At 32.3% G+C, this 21,414-nt stretch overlaps 3 protein-coding genes across 4 annotated transcripts in view; 1 reads left to right on the plus strand and 2 right to left on the minus strand.

The window, feature by feature from the left end:
- Nucleotides 1-1,316, plus strand: part of LOC107844769 (expansin-B3) — an 8,872-nt gene extending 7,556 nt beyond the window's left edge. The window contains exons 4-5 of one of the 2 annotated variants that reach the window (XR_001666564.2): nt 592-841; nt 960-1,316. Coding sequence is in view for 1 of the 2 variants with exons in the window: in XM_016689117.2 (XP_016544603.2) it covers nt 592-789 (198 nt within the window). In the remaining variant the exon portion in view is untranslated. Of the gene's footprint in view, nt 1-591 lie in introns of both variants that reach the window. The other variant, XM_016689117.2, reaches the window with a different exon arrangement.
- An 8,106-nt stretch (nt 1,317-9,422) lies between these two features.
- LOC107845544 (F-box/kelch-repeat protein At3g23880) lies at nt 9,423-16,275 on the minus strand. The gene is made up of 2 exons (XM_016689926.2): nt 13,086-16,275; nt 9,423-9,783 (listed from the first exon to the last, which is right to left on the minus strand). The coding sequence occupies exon 1, from the start codon at nt 14,243-14,245 to the stop codon at nt 13,130-13,132; it is 1,116 nt and encodes a 371-aa protein (XP_016545412.2). The 5' UTR covers nt 14,246-16,275; the 3' UTR covers nt 9,423-9,783; nt 13,086-13,129.
- Nucleotides 16,276-16,281: 6 nt separating this feature from the next.
- LOC124885106 (F-box/kelch-repeat protein At3g23880-like) lies at nt 16,282-17,631 on the minus strand. Its single transcript, XM_047398483.1, has one exon. It carries the CDS (start codon nt 17,432-17,434, stop codon nt 16,322-16,324), a length of 1,113 nt encoding a protein of 370 aa, XP_047254439.1. The 5' UTR covers nt 17,435-17,631; the 3' UTR covers nt 16,282-16,321.
- Between the last annotated feature and the right edge of the window lie 3,783 nt (nt 17,632-21,414).

Consider the following 21,414-nt stretch of genomic DNA (forward strand, 5'->3'; position numbering starts at 1 on the left):
ATTTAATATTATTAATTAGGAAAAAAAGTTTGAAATATACTTAAACTTTGACGAAATTTATTGTAACACGCCTTACTTTTGTGAGGGTCCTATAACCCTCCTAGACTATTTAATACTGTATTTCTATGACATATATTTGTCTATCTGGACCACTGCGTGAATACATGCATACTGACGCATGTCTAAAGTGGTCCAACTAGATAAATATATGTCATAGAAATACGGTAATAAATAGTCAAGAGGGTCATAGAACCCTCACAAAGTTGAGGTGTGTTACAATAAATTTCCCAAAATTTAGGTGTATTTCTGACTCTTTTTCCTATTGATTATAAAGAGGTACTCTCTTCGTTTTTATTCGCTTGTCCTACTTTTCCTTTTCGAGAATTCTTTAATTTTATTTTTTTGCATGACACGTTTAAGACCATTAAATCACTAGACATTTTAGTACATTATACATCTCCTTAATTTAGGACCATAAAATTCAAAAATCATCTTTATTTCTTAAATTTCGTATTAAGTCAAAGCCACACAAATAAATTAGAAAGAAAGGAAAAAATATTTGACTAAATTACTCATGTGTATTTTTTTCAGGCAAGGTCCAATCAATGGTTAAAGATGACACATCTATGGGGTGCAAATTGGTGCATTATTGGTGGACCATTACAAGGACCATTTTCAATTAAGTTAACCACATTATCCAAAAGAGTAACCCTTTCAGCTAGAGATGTTATTCCAAGTAAATGGACTCCTAAAGCCACTTACACATCTAGGCTTAACTTCTTAAAGTAGCCATGTTGACTCCATGACATCACCCGGGTCAAACGTAGCTAAGGACTTACAGGTTTATCTGAATTTAATAATTGCAACTTGAATTTTATATACGTATTAAAAGTTTAGAACAAATAATGGGCCGTGAGTGAAATTTTGAACTTTCAAATCTTGAATTCGTCTTTGTGCAGATTCGAAAGAAGTAAAAAGATACTAAAAACCCTAGAGCCACCACCCTTGCTGGTTGGATTTTTTTTAAAAAGGAAAATCAGCCTTTGGATTTAGGATAATAAGTATCCAAGGCACAATCCTTTTTTTTTTTTTTTTTTGCTATTGTTGATGTAATTGTGTTTTTTTTTCTACTATTTTTGTAAAATGATTATAAGGTTGTTAATAGTAGTAAGCCCTCTCCAAAGGAGAGTGAGCCTTTTATGTTTGTTTATTTGGGTTGTAAAATTAATTTCTTTTGTTTAACTTTTGGGTTGTATGTTAAAGTAATTACATTTTATGAAATGACTAATGTGTGAATGCAAATTATCGATGTTGTAAATGAGTATGTTCTTTTGAGAATTGATTTTTAGGTTTTGTTCTTTTTGATAGTTAAAACTTGAATTTTAAATTTGAGTTCATTTCGAGTAGATTTGAACGTTGAATCGTCTATTGAATTATTAAAATTTGAAAATCAAATTCTTATTTCGCAATAAAACTTATTTCAGCTAAATCTCATATATATACATAAATAACTAAGCATCAATCATATATGGCTGACGCACATTTAAATATAATTGAACCTTAATCATTTATAACTAAAATCTTAATAAAAATGTCAGAACTTCAACCATATAGCAAGCAACAAGAGTTTTAGTGGACCAAAACAAAGGGTGGCTACTGGCTAGTACTTATGAGCTAAGTCGCGCAGCTCTTCGTTTTAGATATCGTATTCATATCAGATTTTTTAAAAATACATTATTTCTGAAAAATTCGAAACACACCCATTGATATTATTAAAGAGTTTGAGCAACGAACATGCTATATCTTTGAGAAAAATAATATCATCATCATTATCATATGCACAATAGTTGAGAACTAGTTAGAGAAGTGGACAAGTATGATAATGTTACACACATGGAGGGAGGTCCCAATAACTAATGAATTGTACTAGTTTTTGGGATCAAACTGACACTTAAATAGTTCTAGCCCATGTGAATGAGCATGTGTTACAAATCCTTCCCCCACATTGAAGGGGAAAAGTCATACTCATGACACTAGATGTTCCTTCTTCAATTACACCATCTGGTTATGCTTCATATTACTCGTCATGTTTCATATTTTAAAAGTTAAATTATAAAAATTTTGAAGATAACATGATTTTCTAAATTTTTGTACTCGTTCGAGTTTGTAGTATAAACTCTTTTGCTTAACCTCTTACCAACTGAACCTCTTAACTCATCAATTCTAAATCATACTTGAAACATATTTCTTCAATCAAGTTTTAAAAAAATGCTAACTTACAGTATATATTGTACTTCATTTATAAATATCTAGATTTTGCATATAAACTGATAAGTTGATCTGGTCGATTTTTAGCTTAAAAAAAACAAATTGACTTTCGAAAATAAAAACATTACAATTAATTTTGGACGGAGGAAGTAGCTTTTTGAAGCATGAAAGTGGTTATAGTATATATATTGTATCATTTATATGAAAGTGGTTATAGTATACAAATTGCTAACTTATAGTATATATATATTGTATCATTTATAAATATTTAGATTTCAAATATAAAATGATAAGTTGATCAGATCGATTTTAACTTAAAAATAACTTAAAAAGTCAAGTTGACTTTCGAGAATAAAAACATTACAATTAATTTTTGATGGGGTCGCTTTTTGTGGCATGAAAGTGGTTATTAATTTCGTGTCTCGAGCCGAGGGTCTATCGGAAACAGTCTTTCTACTTCTTTAGAGGTAGAAGTATGGACTGCATACATCTTACCCTCCCCAGACCTCACTATGTGGGAATACACTGAGTTTGTTGTTGTTGTTGTTGAAAGTGGTTATTAATTATCCAACTTTCTTAATGTCATGACGTAATTTGTATCGAAACATAAAGAAAGAAATAAAGAGTTTTAAAATTGTAGTTTAAATAAAGGTTTAGAGATGATTTTTAAATAATTAAGAGACAATTTTTTTTTTTTTTTTTTTTGCACTTTAACATTAATTATTCTAAAATTGAGACAGACAAATACACAAATATTAAAGCAATTAATAAGAACTATATTAATCAAATTACACTCTTATTTAATATTTTCTTAAAACTTGTGCAAAATCTTATCTTGTGAAAAATGATCAAATAAAATATTAAAATTACACAAATCCACGACTTAAGTTTCACTTATTACAAAAAATCCCATCTCTCAAAACATATTACAAAAATCTCATTTTTCTCTAAAAATACATATACATAGCTTTCTATGTATACGTCGGCCTTGTTATGTTTATGAATTGGCTTTGTTATGTATATGTCAGCCTTGTTCTATATATGTCGGCCTTGTCATACTTGTTATGTATATAAATTGGTCTTGTTATGTATATGTCGGCCTTATCATAGACAAATGTTTCTATGTATATGTCGGTTTTGTTATTTATATGAATCGAGAGAGAGAGAGAGTAAAGTAATTAAGAAAGTGAGAGAAAGTGTAAATAATTCTAATAAGGTTGGGATTTATGTTATTTTTACGATAAAATATGTGAAATTGATCAAAAGTATATCCTATTTTATTAAATATGAATTGCGAGGCATTGAAGCTTTACAATACTTATTTATTGGGAAAATTAACTATATAAACTTATTAGATTTGTTATTACAAGTTATAGCAAAACTTTTAAGTTTTCAAGTTATAGCAACTTTCATTTAAAAAAAATATATAAAAAAGGTTTTTTTTTTTTTGTTTTGTTGAAAATACAAAAAAGTAATTAATGAAAAAGAAAAATTAAAATTTAATACAATTAATATATAATTTACCTTCCTTAAAAATAGTTAACCTTAATTACTGATATTTATCCACCCAAATCCCTCTAACCGTTATTTTTCCTCCTATTTTAATGCTTCTATTAAGAGTTTCCATCTTCATACACTACCTTCCTTCCTCTTTGTACACATTTATTTCTGCCAATAAACAAAAAACGTCTTCTAACAAAGTGTTGTTGATTATAGTTTGAAAGAAAAGCAAAAACAAGTATTTAGATAACAAATACGAATTCTGTTAATTTGCATTCAATCATGATACATCATGGAGGGAGATGAGATTCGTCAGGGAGATGGGATTCGTCATAGAAGGAGTCATGCTATTGCAGAGTCATGCACATTTGTGTTCCGATGATTTCGATTATGTTTTCTGGGATAGCTTTCATCTTACTGAAAAAGCATACAAACTTTTAGTTCATCAAATTCTTATACACCATTTAAGTAGCTTTTTCTAATAAATTCACATATCAACATGCATATCAATGAATTATATTCTCAGTACTTGTTGCCGAATGATTGGTCATTTATATGTTATTTTCTCACTTAGTGATCATGTCTATCATACCCGATCTTTATTTCTTTTTATTTTTTCTAGTAAGCATGTACATGATGTGGTAGTAACAAAGTTATTTTCATGGACTATAACAGTACATACAAACTTGTAAATATTTAATTTTTTTCTGTATTAAATTGGTATAAAATTGATATTGAATCATTTTTTCTATTTATTGTTTGTTTTTCTAATATAGTTAATAATTTGAATTAACTTTTTGGTGCTCGATTATTACTGTTTATTTTTCTAAGATTGTGGGTATGAACAAAGTTTATTTTTTATATTTACATAGTATTTGTATAATGTTATGCTACTTTAGCGTTTATTTCGTATTTTACATAGTTGAATGAAATTAATATGAACTAAGTCGCATCAGATGGTATTAAATTTGATATCAACTACATCAAATTATATATTTTTTGATTCTGCAATTGACATGAATATTGTATCTTGATTTTTATTGTGCTCATTACTCTTTGTATAAGATTGTTGGTATGAACAAAGTTTAGTTTTGATATTTAACATAGTATTTATATAATGTTCTTCATCGTACCAGAAAGCAAACATCAATATCAATCATGATTAATAATGATTATTTTTTTATTGCAACGAAAATATATTGACATCAAACAACTATCAATTAATTTATTTTCAACATTTACGTTGATAGTTTTTCATGTAATATCCATTACATACACTAAAAAGGTTATGTAACATAAAACATAATTTTTCTCATCGATTGTCACATTCATAAAACTCATTCAATACAAATATGATATATGCGAAACTTCATCGATATCAATTTTAATATTAATTTAATACATTGAGAACTCAAAATAAAAATATTACTTAAGTATGAAATGAGTATATAAATTGATTTCAACGTATTAAAAGTGGGATTATCCTAGGAAAATGTGTTCATCAAAACTTAATTAACATCATTACACTAACTGGCAATTACACTAATTGGTATTTTGATCTCAGTTTTACATATATACTACAATAGTAATGATATTGAAGTTAATTATGGTATGCATTATATGGACGTGGAGAAACGATTGTCACACCCCATTTTTTCACTCCCAAAAAGAATTAATTTTTAAGTGTCGAAAGGGTTTTATTATTAAAGTGACAAAAGATGAAAATTGTTTCGAAAAAGGATTCATTAGTTTTAACACTCAGAATCGCCACTTGGCTTAAATCAGGTGTGCCAAGTCACCCGTGGATATCCTTTTTCAAAACGGTTTTAACTCTAGAAAACTGATCCGCGAACAGAGATTCCAGCTAAGGAATTCTGTTGACCGAGGGGAAGGTGTTAGGCACACCTCGATCCCGTGGTTCGACCACCGTCGCTTGGTGGAGTATATCGGCTAATTTGGACACTATGAATGTATAAACCACACCAAATATAAATAAAATGATCAATCAAGCAAACAAATCCAAAAACAATGTCCAGTCCAATTATACAGTCCAAAATAGAAAAAGAATGCAAAAATATAAATTCTATTCTACCCTACACTAATTTTATACTACGTTCCCATGCTACCCGATGCCTCGGGCCTTCATCACGGACGTCCTCCAAATACAAAATACTTCGGGACATTCCCCAAGGAATAAATACAAGTGACCGCGGGGCATTCCCCGATTAAATGAATACATTTTCAAATGCAAAAACTAAAACCAAACCGTTCAACTCAAATTCCACATTCAAACTGAAACAAGAAAACTTATTCCTAAATTTTTGCCTACCCGAACCAACATTCGCCTATCCATTTCAACATATCATAATTTTATCACATTCCAACAATATTCATGCTCATTATGAATTAAATAAAATAACAATAAACCAAAGCTAATCTAAATTCAACTTTTTTATCAATTTCTCAATTTCATCCCCCAAATTCTTTTTTTAACCACATTATTAAACCAGTTCGACTATCAAATCACTTTTCAAAATTCGAAACCAGCAACACATACCCCAACGAAGATTCAAACATTTAAGCATACCCATCATTCATATCCACAACAACAATTAACATTTTGCTCGAAATATTCAAAACCGCACCACAAAATCACGATATTAACCAACTTTGATATAATAAAAAAGTAGAGTTGAGAGATGGACCTTTGAAGAATCGATTTCATTGATAATAAAATCAAGAAAACCCGGACTATAGAATTCCTAATAGGACATCAACAATGATGAACTCCAACTCCGTATTGAAATATTTGAGATCCAAAACTGAAGCTCTGTAAATCCAATCGAACCCGAAAACTGATACCGTTCACGTACTATTCATGGTACTGTTCACAACACTGTTCACAGTACTGTTCACAACACTGTTCACGGCACTGTTCATAACACTGTTCACTGCATTGTTTCTCTCTCGATTTTTTTCTCCCTCGCACGATTCTCTCTTCTCTCCCTCATTTTTTTTGTTCTTCTTGTGAGGAAGATGATTTGGTGATTGTTGTTATTGTGGAGAAGATGATGATGAAAGAATGAGCCTCCCTTTTTCCCTTTTAGAATTTTTCTTTTATATTTTTTATTTGATTTTTCTTTTTCTTTATTTATTATCCTATGTGGAAGCATATAATTGGTGGCTTGTAGGAATAAGTGTGTGGCATGTGGAAAAGTTAGTGTGGCATGTGGAAAGATGAGGGTGACGTGTGAAAAAATGAGTAGGACGTGTGTCTTTTGCATATATCCAATGAAAAATAGAAAGTGAGGTGTTGACATAATGAGGTGACAAAGATGTTATGTATTTAATTATTTTAAATTTTTTTTTGGGGGGGGAGGGGGGAGAAATTAAATTATCAATTAAACAAAAGTATTGTAAGGTGAATAAAATAAAAATAAAAATAAATAAAATAAAATAAAAAAATGATTAAAATATTTTCGAAAAAGGACAAAATTACGTGTCTACAACTATGACTAATTAAAATCCAAAATAGAACTATATATATGTTATCATCACTTAACGATTTGACAAAATTGAATTGGCAAGACTGCCTTTTGACTGTAAAATGATTTATTTTTTTCGAAAGTAGTTACTTTTTTAAAAGCAAATAACTACTAATAATTAAGCACTACCTAAGCATGAAAACAAATTAAAAGCAACAATAATTCAAATGTTAACATTTACTATTTGTTCTTAATTTAATATAAAATTGATCTAAACAATTGTCCAATTGAACTATTTGCAACAAAAGCTATTAACTACTCAATCATATGAGCAACTGATTAATAAGGAAAGAGTGTCAAAAAATAAAGGATAAATGAGATGAGAAGTATCAATAATTACATTATGAACTAAAATATTTTTGTTCCTATTAGTTAGTGATCGAGAAGAGTCACTATTTAGAAGAAATTTAATGAATGAGATAAGACTTCTATTGATAATTAAAGACTGAAAATATGAAAAGTGTAAAATCAAGTTAATAAAGAAGTATAAAATTGGATCTTAAGTTTAAAAAATATATTTACCATATATAACCCCTTAAATTGTGGACATACTTTGATATTTAATTATTAAAAAAATAAAATATTGGTACCTTAACTTGCCATAATTATCCAAAATCTTTAATTAATAGTGATAAATGTTAAATGCTAAATATAAGGAAATAATACAAATAATAAATATTACAAAATTGATTTTCAAAAATTTAATTAAAATATTTTTTTCTCAAAAATTGCTATAGCTTGTAATTATTTTTTAAGTTTAGTAATTAATGAAAAGTTGTGCTATAACTTGTAATTAACAATCTAAAAGGTATATTTAGGATAATTTTCACTTTTTTAAATGAAGAGGCAACATGAGAAAGATATATTTCACAACTATGCAGATCCATAGAGGAAAAATCAAGTCTTTATTTTGGCAATCAAGTTTTGGAAGGTATTTTATGAAATACATATATTGATCAAATATTTGGGTGTCTCAACAAAGGCGGAGTCAGGATTTCAATTAAAAGAGTTCAATATTTGAAAAAAATTAGCCGAAGGAGGTTGAATACTTTCTATATATACATTAATATAATTCAATCATGTATAAATAGTATGTATAATTTTCCACCATCTAAGAAATTGCTTTTGCTAGCACTACAAATAGTATGTATAATTTCCACCATCTAAGAAATTGCTTTTGGTTGGGAACAACTATCTCGAAATAAGTTATCTCAACTATGATATAAATGCTGGAATAAATAATCTCAAGCTTGACCAAACGACTTCTTAAAGCTTGACCAAACACTTATTATACCCTATATCTTACACCAAACTATTCCTAAAAGCTTGTTTCAACATTCTAAAATAAACACTTTCTTAAAGAAAAAAAATTAAGTGACCGTTTGACTGTGAAATTTTTTCCTTTTTTCCAAAATCATTTTCCACTTCATTCCGAATACACCTTTAAAGTGGTGTTTGACCACGAGAATTTCAAATATAATTTGAAAAAGTGAAAACAAATTTTACTTCGTTTTTTTCACTCCTGCTTCTCTTACAAAAATTCAAAAACAACTCTAATTTATATTCATGACCAAACACAACTCCCAACTCCAAAAAAATTGTGACTTTCATGGCCAAACGCCTACTAAAGATTTCGACTTTCCAAAAACTTATCAAACAAGCTATTAATCTATACTCTTCAAAGCAAGTCTCTCTGAAGAATATAGTGTATGGATCAAGAAATGGTATTAAGGCTTGCCAAACTAGATATATCTTTTACAAGTGCTACACAAAGAAGAGCTTAGTGAGCTTCTCACAATAAGATACTTCACACTTTGTACTTTTCATTTGAGTCCTTTCCGGACCCTGCGCATAGTGAGAGCTTCATGCACCGGGCTTCCCCAATTTGAGTCCTCTAGTATATTGTCTACAGTAACAACAAGAACATACCTAGTGTAAAGGTACGCAGTCTATACCAATATCTCAGATGAAGTAGAGAGGCTGTTTTCGATAGACGCTTGACTCATCACAGATTATAACCAAAAAAAGAAAAGCAAACAACAAAAACGACTATCACACCGCTAGATAATAAAAAAACAAGGCACCCACAAGGTAATACTATAAGCAAGCTATACGAAATCACTCTACTATATTGTCTTAAGCTAATTAAATATTTTTGGGAAAGGTGACAAAGTTATACATTCCATTAGCACAGAGGCAGTACTAAAAGCCATATTTTACAGTACACAGAGAGCAAACAAAAGTTGTCTAGTTCATCTTACAGGGGTTTTATGATGTTTGACAGTGGTTCTACTTCTCTTGCCGATTCCTCGGTAGAACAAACCCGAAATAAAAGCAAACAAGTCATCTTAATCTTGGACCTCCTTACGCTATAGACGGAATGGTGGAAAATGGAATGCTTCTTTTGGACCGTAGGTCAATCCTCTCATGCTCGAGTCTATCGAAGGAACAATGCCATCATGATGAGTACCTGGGAAACATTGGAAAGCAAAAAATCAAGCATGTAACCTCACAGTCCCAAGTTGTTCATATCATACGTAAAAGCATCTCATAACACATACGTTGCACACTTAGTCAAACATGGACACTCGAAGCATTCACAAGAGTTATTACAAGTCATGTATAACTCAGTCACTATTTATCTGATTACCTTCTCGGGATAATTCCGTTGTTTCATACCTTTCAAGGCGAATGCCAGGTCTTCCTGTGAAATATGTTTGTCAACATACATGGTTCATGATAACATGACTACTTCACTTTAAGTATCTTAACAAACATGTGCACTAGTTCAAGGGTTGTGTCTCGGTTACCTCAATGCTACTTAGCAATAACGATGCTATGAGGTCAAGAATGTACTCAACACGATCGATCTTTACAACATCATCATATTTTAACCAAAATGCTCAAGCGAGTAAGGCCAACAGGTTTTGACAATAGTAGCCACTGCTCGACATGTAGTCGCTACATATCACCAAAAAACAACACACCATCACTATTTTGTTCATCCTTATGGAGGGGAGATGGGGGGAAGGATTTCTTGTCAACACAATAAGAAATCCTTATTTCTTTTTTCACTACTTTTTGTTGTAGAAAGACACCTTGGTCAGTTATCGGGCTAATCAGTATGACAATTTGTCTCATTGAAACCTATTGAAAGGGCAGTTATATTGTACATATGTGGGTGTGGGTGTGTGCAAGGATAATCATCATTGATGGATAGCATTTAACGAGCACCGGAAATATGCATAATCCCAGTTCCTGAAGTGCACGAACACACCAAACGTACAATGGACCAACTTGCAGCACTTAGATGAACACATTAAACATTCCCAGTACATGGATTCAATGAGATTAACGTAAACAATCGCCAATTAAACAGATCAACCCATTACAAGAACCCAAAATCCGAGCTGATAAAGCTAATGATTTAGCAGGACAACTATGTCTAGCCACAGTAATACAAGAATCTTGAAACCCCATGTTGTAAAAATGGCAGATTCTTTCTCCCAAACCAGGAACAGAAGCTAAAACAGCAAGTTATAGAGGAGTTTGAGAGTAAAGAAGCCAAGATTTAGAAATACACCTGAATTTCAAGAGGGATTTAACAGGTAACCTTAAGAGAATTTCAAAGATTATATCTTGGGGCAAAATCGTTGACACTTGAGATTTTTAATCCATTTTTGTACGACTCAATTTGCTTTACTGAATCAGTAGAATCACTGTTTATATTACTCAAATTTGAGGTGTTCAGCTCTTTCCACTGGAAGTTTTCAAGCTTGGAGGACTGCTAGGGTCACATCCAGAGATTGTAATGCCTGCTTGCCATACGAGGACATTTTAAGTATTTAAGTTTTGTGTAACCGGAAGGAGAGTTTAGAGTAACTGGTATAGTTGTTGTCATGTGACCAGGGGGTAGCGACTTCAAGCCGTGGAAATAGCCTGAAATGCAAGGTAAGACTGCATTCAATAAACCCTTGTGGTTCGACTCTTCTCCGGCTCCCGCGCATACCCTCGACTCTAGTGCACTAAGCTATCCTTTTAAGTATTGTGTAACCGCATCGTGACATATAACGAATTTAATGAAATCATTGAAAAATCTCATTTTTTTCTTTTCTTCTCTTTTTACTTTTCTTCTCTTTTTTTTGAACTTATGAAATATTTCTGATTGCTATTTTTGAGTGCATACTGCTTACTAAGTAAATCTGTGAGATGTAATCTGCACTAGGGATGTTCAATGTAAGGAGGGCAGAGTTGATTTTTGATCTCAGCTATGAGATATGACTTGTTGCACTAACTCAAACATGTGCACCAGTTTGTAGGCAAACCAATTCAAGGGTTGCCTCGGTTACCTCAAAGCCACCTTAGCAATAACGATGCCACAAGGTCAAGAATGTACTAGACACGATCAATCTACATCACCAAGACACCAACAACAACAACATACCCAGTATGGGTTCTGGGGAGGGTAAGTGTACGCAGTCCATACCATTACCTCACAGGTGAGATAGAGAGGCTTCTTCCGATAGAACCCCCCCGCTCAAAACAAAAACAGTCTAGAACAAATAGTAAAGGGAACAAGAAACAGTAGATATTAACACAGCAACCAATAACATAAACAAGACTATCAATAAGTAATACGACAAACGATAACACACACACTGAAACAAGACTAGCGCTACGGCCACCAGCAGGGACAATAAAACAAAGTCCACCTACCTACTAGCAAGGACGCACTCCTTCCTACTATCCTTCTATCCTAATTCGCATCCTCCACACCTTCCTATCTAGGGTCATGTCCTCGGTAAGCTGAAGATGCTCCATGCCATGTCTAATCACCTCCCTCCAATATCAGCCAATCTCGCACACCTCCGCATTGAGGCATCCGTGCACCTCCTCATCACATGTCCGAACCATCTCAACCTCACTTTCTGCATCTCAAATTCCACCGAAGTCACTCCCACCTTATCTCGAATACCCAAGACACCAACAACATAACAAGCTCATTTCTAAACCAAACTGTTCATTGAGAGTAAGGCCCACAGGTATTTGACAATAGTCACCACTACTTGACATGTAGTCACCATAAATCCCCAAAATACAACACACCGTCACTATTTTTTACATCTGTATGAAGGGGACAGGGAAAAGAGTTTCTTGTCAACACGAAGGTGAAATACTTTTTAGTTTTTTCGTTACTTCTCATAGGAGAAAAACACGTCCTATAAGTCAGCTTTCAGGCTAATCAGCAGACCATTTTTCCCTTTGAAACCTATTGGAAAGGGCAGTTATATTGTGTGTGTGTGTGTGCATGGTGTGTGTAATACTAAACATCACTGAGGGATAGCATTTAACGACCACAGGAAAGATGCATAATCCCAGTTTCTGAAGTCCAATAACACACCAAAACATACAATGGAACGACTTGCAGCACTAAGATTTCAAGTAATCAACCTATAACCACTTTCGCAAACAAGCTCCATTTTGTAATAAGATATCCTAGAAGAAAATTAGATCACACTTTATTAATGCATCGACCAGCTACTTCCTATTTGACAGTGCCTGTTGGTGAATTAAAGTATTCTGTATCAACAAGATTTGTGCAGGCACACGGAACATAATTGAGCATGATAACAGTAGTATTTGAAAGTTGTTGAAGTACCAATCACCTCACGTGATTCTGAAAAACGCAACAAATACAATGACAAAGACACAATAAAATCACTAAATATGAGAAGAGGGATACCATGCAAGGCAAACAGAAAGATACTTTACCCTCTCTTAATTTCTTTTCCTTCACAGTGTAATCCATCATCACGTCACTGAACATGAGGTGAAACAAGACTTTCAAAGTAGGTCGCCACTTGAACTTGACGAAAATCACCTGACGTGTAACCGTCAACTCGGTTGAATGAACCATCTCTTGAATTATACAGTACTAGCTCTTCCTCATACTGCAGCAGAAATTCATCACAATTCTCTGCCACAAACAATGGTGAGATATAAGCCATGAGGTTAACGGGTAACAAGATGGTAACCAATTTAGTCCAGGATTTCTCAACACCATACTCCTTCATCACCCAGACATCCACCTTATTCGGTTCGTAGTTGCAACAACCAACTAAATACCCCCTCGAAACACCTAACTTCCAATAAATACTTCCGTCTTCATAACTAGGCAATGCTGTCTTTCCAAATCTCTCTACAGACAGATCCAAAGTAACAATCTCCCAAAACAAAAACGGCCAATGACTATGGCTTGCTTCCCAATGAAGAACCCCATTCGCAAACACACCAAGCTTTCCATGTAAATAACAACTATTGAAACCCTGAATCATTTTCCAAGATTTATCCTTTAAGCTATAAACATCAACCCTATTCTCCTGTCTTCCCTCAACCCGAGGAAAACTGAAAATCTTGACAACCTTATAATCATCAATAGAAGCGTCATAACCAAATCCATATCTAACATAATAACAACCACCACCCCAATTATTCACAAGCACTGTATCCGGAAATACATTAAACTTTCCAGTACAAGGATTCAACAACATTAACGTCAATGAACTGCCAGTTAAACAGATCAACCCATTACAAGAACCCAAAATTCGAGCCGACAGAGCTAGACATTTACCAAGACAACTATGTCTAGCCACAGTAAGACAAGAATCTTGAAACCCTATGTTGTAAAAACGGCAGATTTTTCCTCCCAAACCATGAACAGTAGCTAACACAGCAAATCTATATTCAGTAAATTTTGGGTTCTTTAAGGTAAAATCAACATGAGTTTTCTTGAACAGAGGAGATGAAAGTAAAGAAAGCATTGATTTTGATACACACCTGAATCTCAATAGGGATTTGATAGGTAACCTTAAGAGAATTTCAAAGATTATTTCTTGTGGCAAAATGGTTGACAAATCAGATTTTTTTGCCATTTCAAGAATCAGTATTTTCTTGATGCAACTGTGGAATGTGGGAGTGGAAAGTGTTTTTATACTACTCAAATTTGAGCTGCTTCCCCTAGAAGTTTTCAAGCTTGGATGACTGGTTGGGACGGGTCAATTAAACCCGAATCTTAAGCCTGCTTGCCGATACAAGGGCATTTTAGGTATTTAAGATTTTTGTAACGTCATAATGACATACAACTAATTTAGTAAAATCATTGAAACATCTCAATTCTTATTTCCTCTTTTTTCTTGGAACTTCCACAAAAATCTGTAATTGTTATTTTTTGAGTGTATATTGGGTAAGTTTGTTATTATATAATGACTCGCAAATTACACAGGAGATGTAACCTAAACTAGGCAAGTTTGGGGCGATGAGCTCGACAGATAAAGACATTGGCAGGGGAGTTGATTTTTGATCTCTTTTATGGCATAACACTTGTTGCACTACACAGATACATTTATGGGTCTTATTTTTCTTTTTGTTTTCTATTTTTTCTCTTTTTTTTTTGTGGACATTGTCATGCCAGCTTGCCGATACGAGGATAGCTTTTGGTATTCTGGAGTTCTGTACTTTAAAATTGTTACTCCCTCTGTTCCTCATTAGTAGTATTTTTAGCTTGGGCGCACCCCTTAAGGAACTACTCATTTCTATAAAACAAAGAGTACTTTTACTAAATTGCAACTTTGTAGTAGTTTCTTGGATTTGTAAAACTTTCTTTATTTAAAGAAGGGTTAAATTAAAAGAACGTCATTAATGACTTCTTGATTATCTAAAGCTAAACATATTTAGAAACAAAATGAAAAAGGCTAAACAACCACCAAAAATAGGTTTGGAGCATTTGAGTGATTTTCCGAAGCCCAATGTAGCAATAAATGTGTAGGAGTAACCTGATGGTGACATAGAGCTAATTTCGTGAGATCACTTAAAAATCTCAATTCCCATTTCCTTTTTTGTTTGGAAACCTTAAGAAAATTTGCAATCACTACTCTTTGGGTGCGCAATAAACTTGCTTCTCTACAATAGCTCGCTACTTCACTTTAAGCATTTTAACAAACACGTGCACCAGTTTGTAGGCAAACCAATTCAAGGATTGTATCTTGGTTACCTCAATGCTATCTTACCAATAAGAATGCTACAAGGTCAAGAATGAACGAAGCACGATCAATCTACATCACCAAGACATCAACAATATAACAAAATCATTTCTAAACCAAACTGTTCATGGGAATAAGGCCAACAGGTATTTGACGATACTCACCACTGCTTGACATGTCGTCACAACAAATCCCCAAAATACAACACACCGTCACTATTTTTTACATCTGTATGAAGGGGACAGGGATAAGAGTTTCTTGTCAACACGAAGGTGAAATACTTTTTAGTTTTTTCGTTACTTCTTGTAGGAGAAAAACACATGTCCTATAGGTCAGCTTTCAGGCTAATCAGCAGACCATTTTTCCCTTTGAAATCTATTGGAAAGGGCAGTTATATTGTATGCATGTGTGTGTGTGGTGTGTGTAACGCTAATCATCTTTGATGGATAACATTTAACGACTACAGGAAACATGCATAATCCCAGTTCCTGGAGGGTAAGAACACACCAAAACATACAATGGAACAACTTGCGGTACGTAGATTTCAAGTAATCAACACAAAACCACTTCGGCAGAAAAGGTCCATTTTGAAATACGATATCCAATTTTGTCGTATACTCAACTAAACTAATCTAGGAACTTCCATAAACCTCACGAGAAGATAATCATATCACACTTTATTAATGCTACTTCCTATTTGACATTGACTGTTAGTGAATTCAAGAATTCTGTATGAACATGATTCACGATATGAATTGTGTAGGCAGATTAGAACTTAATTGAATATGATAACAGTAGCATTTTGATGTTGCCGAAGTACCAAGCACCTTACATGATAAAGGAAGAACGAAAAAGAATACGATGACAAAGACACAATGTTATCAATAAATATAAGAACAGCGACACAAGGCAATCAGAAAGATTTTTACTCTCTTAATTTCTTCGCCTTCGCAGCCCGTCATCACGTCACTAAACATGAGGCGAAGCAAGGCTCTCAAAGTAGGTTGCCACTTGAACCTGACGAAGATCACTAGGCATGTAACCATCAACTCGATTGAATGAACCATCTCTCGAATTATACCGTGTTATCTCTTCCCCAAACTGCAGCAGAAATTCATCACAATTCTCTTCCACATACAACGGTGAGATATAAGCCCTACGATTAACGGGTAACGAGATGGTAACCAATTTAGTCCAAGATTTCTCAACACCATACTGCTTCATCACCCATACATCCGCCTTATTCGGTTCGTAGTTGCAACAACCAACTAAATACCCCATCGAAACACCTAGCGTCCAATAAACACCTCCGTCTTCATAACTAGGCAATGCTATCTTTCCATATCTCTCCACAGCCAAATCCAAAGTAACAATCTCCCAAACCACCCTCGAACAACGAATGTCGCACGCTTCCCAATGAAGAACCCCATTTGCAAACACACCAAGCTTTCCATTTAAAGTACCACTACTAAAACCCTCAATCACTTTCCAAGATTTCGCCTTTACGCTATAAACATTAACCATATTCTCATATCTACCCTCACTTTGACTAAAACTGAAAATCTTGACAACCTTATAATCATCAACAGATGCATCATAACCAAATCCATATCTAACATAACAACCACCAACACCACATTTACTCCTAAGCATTGTATCAGGAAACACATTAAACATTCCAGTACAAGGATTCAACATCACTAACGTAAACGAATCGCCAGTTAAACAGATTAAACCATTACAAGAACCCAAAATCCTAGCTGACAAAGCTAAAGATTCAGCAGGGCAACTATGTCTAGACAAAGTAAGACAAGAATCTTGAAACCCCATGTTGTAAAAATGACAGAATCTTTCTCTCAAACCAGGAACAGATGCTAAAACAGCAAGCTTATAATCAGTCAACTTGGGGTTCTTTAAGTAAAACTCAACATGGGTTTTCTTGAATAGAGGATTTGAGAGTAAAGAAAGCCAAGATTTTGATACACACCTGAATTTCAAGATGGACTTGATAGGTAACCTTAACAGAATGTCAAAGAGAATTTCTTGGGGCAAAATTGTTGGCAATTCAGAATTTTCTTCCATTTTTGTTTTGCTAAATCAGTAGAATCACTATTTACACTATTCAAATACTAGAAGTTTTCAAGCTAGGAGGACTGTCATGCCTGCTTGTCCATATGAGGGCATTTTAGGTATTTAAGTTTTCGATAACTGTAAAGTTGATGTCATCTGACCTGGACGTTACGATTTTAGGCTGTAGAAATACAACGTTAGACTGTTTATATAAATTCTGGTAATTCTATTCTTCTTCGGTGCCGTACATATCGTGAGTTTTAGTGCGTGGATTGTCTTTTAAGTTTTATGTAATCTCATAGTTGATATATACTTTTCTTGTTTTATTTTGTGTCGGCGGATACATAATTTAAAAAATAAATAATAACTTTATAAAGTTTATAAAATTATTTCTCTTAAAGTCATTTTAATATTTACTTTTAGTTGTTATTTTCTTATTAAGTGAATTTATTAAAGTTAAAATGAGGATGATGTCATTAAATAGTTGTCAAATAAAAAAATATGGTATTTATTTAAAAAACATGTCACATAAATTGAAACGAAATAAGTAACTAATTTGATAAAATCATTGGAAAATCTCAATTCGTCTTTTCTCTTTTTTCGACTTTTAAGAATGTTTGTAATTGCTATTTTTGAGTGCATACATAATAAATCTATTTGTATGCAATGATTCGCAAATTACACATGAGATGTAATATGTTTTTATGTAGTTTAATGCGATGAGCTCGATAGAAAAAGACATTGGAAGGGGAAGTTGATTTTTAATCTGTGTTATGAAATACTTCGATCACGCTAACTCAAACGTTTTTATGGGTCTTCTCTATTTCTTTTTGTTCGTACTTTCTTATCTTTTTCTTTTGGAGATTGTCATGTCAGTTTGTTGATACGAGGACAATTATGATATTTCAAATTTGTGTATTTTAAAATAATTAAAATTATTGTATATAATAAGTTTTTATATATATATGCACCGAAAATTAGTTTGGAACACTAACTCAATCATTTTTATTGATCTTATTTCTTTTTTGTGTTTCTCTTTTTCTCTTTTTCTTTTTGGAGGTCAACTTGTCAAAAGATATTTTCAATATTTTGAATTTGTGTACTTCAAAATTGTTATACATAATGATTTTTCCTATGCTTTTTCTTTTGATTTGGAGCATTTGAGTGATTTTTCAAAGCTCAATAAAGTAATTAATTCGTAACTGAAACAAATAACTAATTTATTGAGCCCATTGAAAAATCTTTCACTAAATTAGCTATATATATTATCATGTTACTTTATGTAGTACTTGACAAGTCTAATGAGGGAAGAATGGCCGACATGTTGACTGCCTTCGATAGACGAAAAAAAATCCATGCGGTCTAACCTAACCCCAGGACGATATGACAATCTGAAAAAAAAAAAATTGGTGAATAAAGAAAAAACGAAATAAGTATTGAGATTTGAAAAATAACAAAAATATACATCTTAACTTATTATGTTTACTTAAATCTGCATGCTTATAAAATAATTACAAAAATCTCAACTAATTATGTATCTACATTGAATGTATGGGGAGCTAATTATGTATCTCGATACACCTAAAATTGAAGAAAAGTATCGGAAGTTAATTGTGTATCTTTACAAGAAAAAAAATATATTTGCGTTGAATGCGACAGACCCAGAATAAATAAATAAATGTATGGTAGCTAATTATGTATTTAGACAGATCCAAAATAAAAAATTTCAGGAATTGTGTAAAATGTCAAAATTTTGTTGGATGTATCAAAAGTTAAATATATATATATATAAATTCATTGGATGTATCAAAAGCTAATTATATATCTCGATAAATTCAACATCTAAATTTTTGAGTAATTACGTAAAAGTCAAAATTCTGTATGCCCTTATTTTCAAAAGTCTCACAAAATTAGATATACGTCATTATCAGGTTACTCCAATACATTTGTTAGTATATTATGTTTTGAAAAATTACTCAAATGCTTCAAATGAAAAAATAGTGTATACGAAAAATAATTATTTACAGAAAATAGTGTATATAAAAATTCATTATGTATAATAATTTTAAAGTACACAAATTTAAAATATTAAAATCCGTAAGAATGATTGAGTTGATGAAACATGTGGAGTCAGGTGGTAGCTGAAAGTAAAGTATATTACGGGAGTTAAGTTAGGTGGCAATAATTATGTGAAATTTTTCATTTGTTAATGTTTATATTTGTTATATGAAGGATATATAAAGGCAGGGTTTGTTTTTCTTTGTAATGTTTAAAGTATTATATAAGAATTTTTTGAAACTTAGCTAATATATAACAAAAGATAATTACAGATTATAGAACAAATTTTTAAGTAAAATTAGGTAGCAATTACGTTACATACCAACTACGATAACGAAAATGTTTGTTATTTTAATATTATTTGATATATTTAAGATATATGCAAATACATAGTAATTTGATTAAGTATTAGTAATTATAGTTTAGAAAGATAACAAATGTCATTTGTTTATTGATTGAGTGTAAAGAGATCATACTATGTTCGAGAAATAAGCTACTAACAGCTCTCGAATTATGGAGAAAATCAAGAGAGAAGAATCCAGGCAGGAACAGATTTTTATCCATATTCTTGATCAATAAAATTATTGTTTCTTCATATTTTTATTTGTGGCTGAAATTTATTTTTCATGAATTGACTTATGTTGAAAACAAATTCTGATAGTCAAGATGTCTCTTTATGAGTATCCCATGATTTTGTGGGATATTTGAGATTCAGATCTTTTTTTGTGATATCCAAGATGTCTGTTTCAGGGAATACGTTACCCTTTAAATAAGCGGAATATAGGGTAAAGTAGCTCTAACAGAATTTGAATTCTTCTTGAAGAGTCCCACTGGGCGTGCCAAAATTTGTTTGCAACAAATTTTCTTGGTGCTAAAAATTAACTGCAAGCAAAGATAAAATAAACAAAAAGAATAATTTTATTTAAATAAATTTTGTGGGTACAATTTCGTTATTCTTTCGATTCTTTTCTCCTAAGCTTTTTTCGTGATTCGAGGGTTTTTCGTAGCGTAATCCTCAAACTTTCGGAATGCGTTTAGATCTCCAGAAATGTCAGCCAGCACTTCGTCTTGTCGAGTTGATCGCAGAACTCCATAAGTCAATTCTTTGTCGAGTTGATCGCAGAACTCCATAAGTCAATTCTTTGAAGAGATGTGTAGTCAATGCAGAGCTTTCTCCAATGCTTGCAGAATGTCTTCATAAAAAAATAAATATGTAACCCTCCTATTTATAGTTGCAGGGGTAGACAGTCCAAGTGTAAATAACCTCTCATGCCTCATTCTGATTGGCCCATTCAATTTTCAAGCTTATCACAAATGTTATGTAATAAGTTACTTGTGATTGGCCAAAAATATGTCATTTGGGATACTTGGCGATGTTTCAATTGCTCTTGAACTTGACTTGGATTGCCCCATCATTTGAGTGTGTGGCCTCGCCTCAATGGTCTTTAATTTGACTAGGATGCCACGTCACTTGACATGTGGCATGCGTTTGGGCCTCAAGGTGAGATGAACTTTGATGAGAAATAAAATGGACTTATTATTTTTACAATCCAAAATAATTTTAGACCTAATAAAATATGGATCAAATTCAAATTTTATATAAATTTGACTCAATAAATTTTACTTGTCTACACTTATTACTTAAACTATCATATTTTCGTTAGTTTTATATTTGAAGTACCTGAACAATCACATTTTTTGCTATTTTTATGCTCACCTGAACTATCATCAGTTATTTAAACGAAAGAGATATTTTTTTAAGAAGAGATATATTATTTTCCAAAGAAAATGCCGTTTTTAGCTAGATATATTCTCACTTCATGACAAGGTCGTGGGTTATATTTGTCCATTTTGTCAAAAAAAAAATCATTTGCTATGTGTTTTTTCATGAATGCCACAAAGAGTGCACGTGTAATGAATAACGCACATATTTC

This window comes from Capsicum annuum, chromosome 10 (assembly GCF_002878395.1).
Source record: "Capsicum annuum cultivar UCD-10X-F1 chromosome 10, UCD10Xv1.1, whole genome shotgun sequence".
Lineage (NCBI taxonomy): Eukaryota > Viridiplantae > Streptophyta > Magnoliopsida > Solanales > Solanaceae > Capsicum > Capsicum annuum.

Bases quoted from the DNA above. Each gene is read 5' to 3' on its own strand.
- LOC124885106 (XM_047398483.1), bottom strand. From the start codon at position 17,434: ATGGAAGAAAATTCTGAATTGCCAACAATTTTGCCCCAAGAAATTCTC.
- LOC107845544 (XM_016689926.2), bottom strand. From the start codon at position 14,245: ATGGCAAAAAAATCTGATTTGTCAACCATTTTGCCACAAGAAATAATC.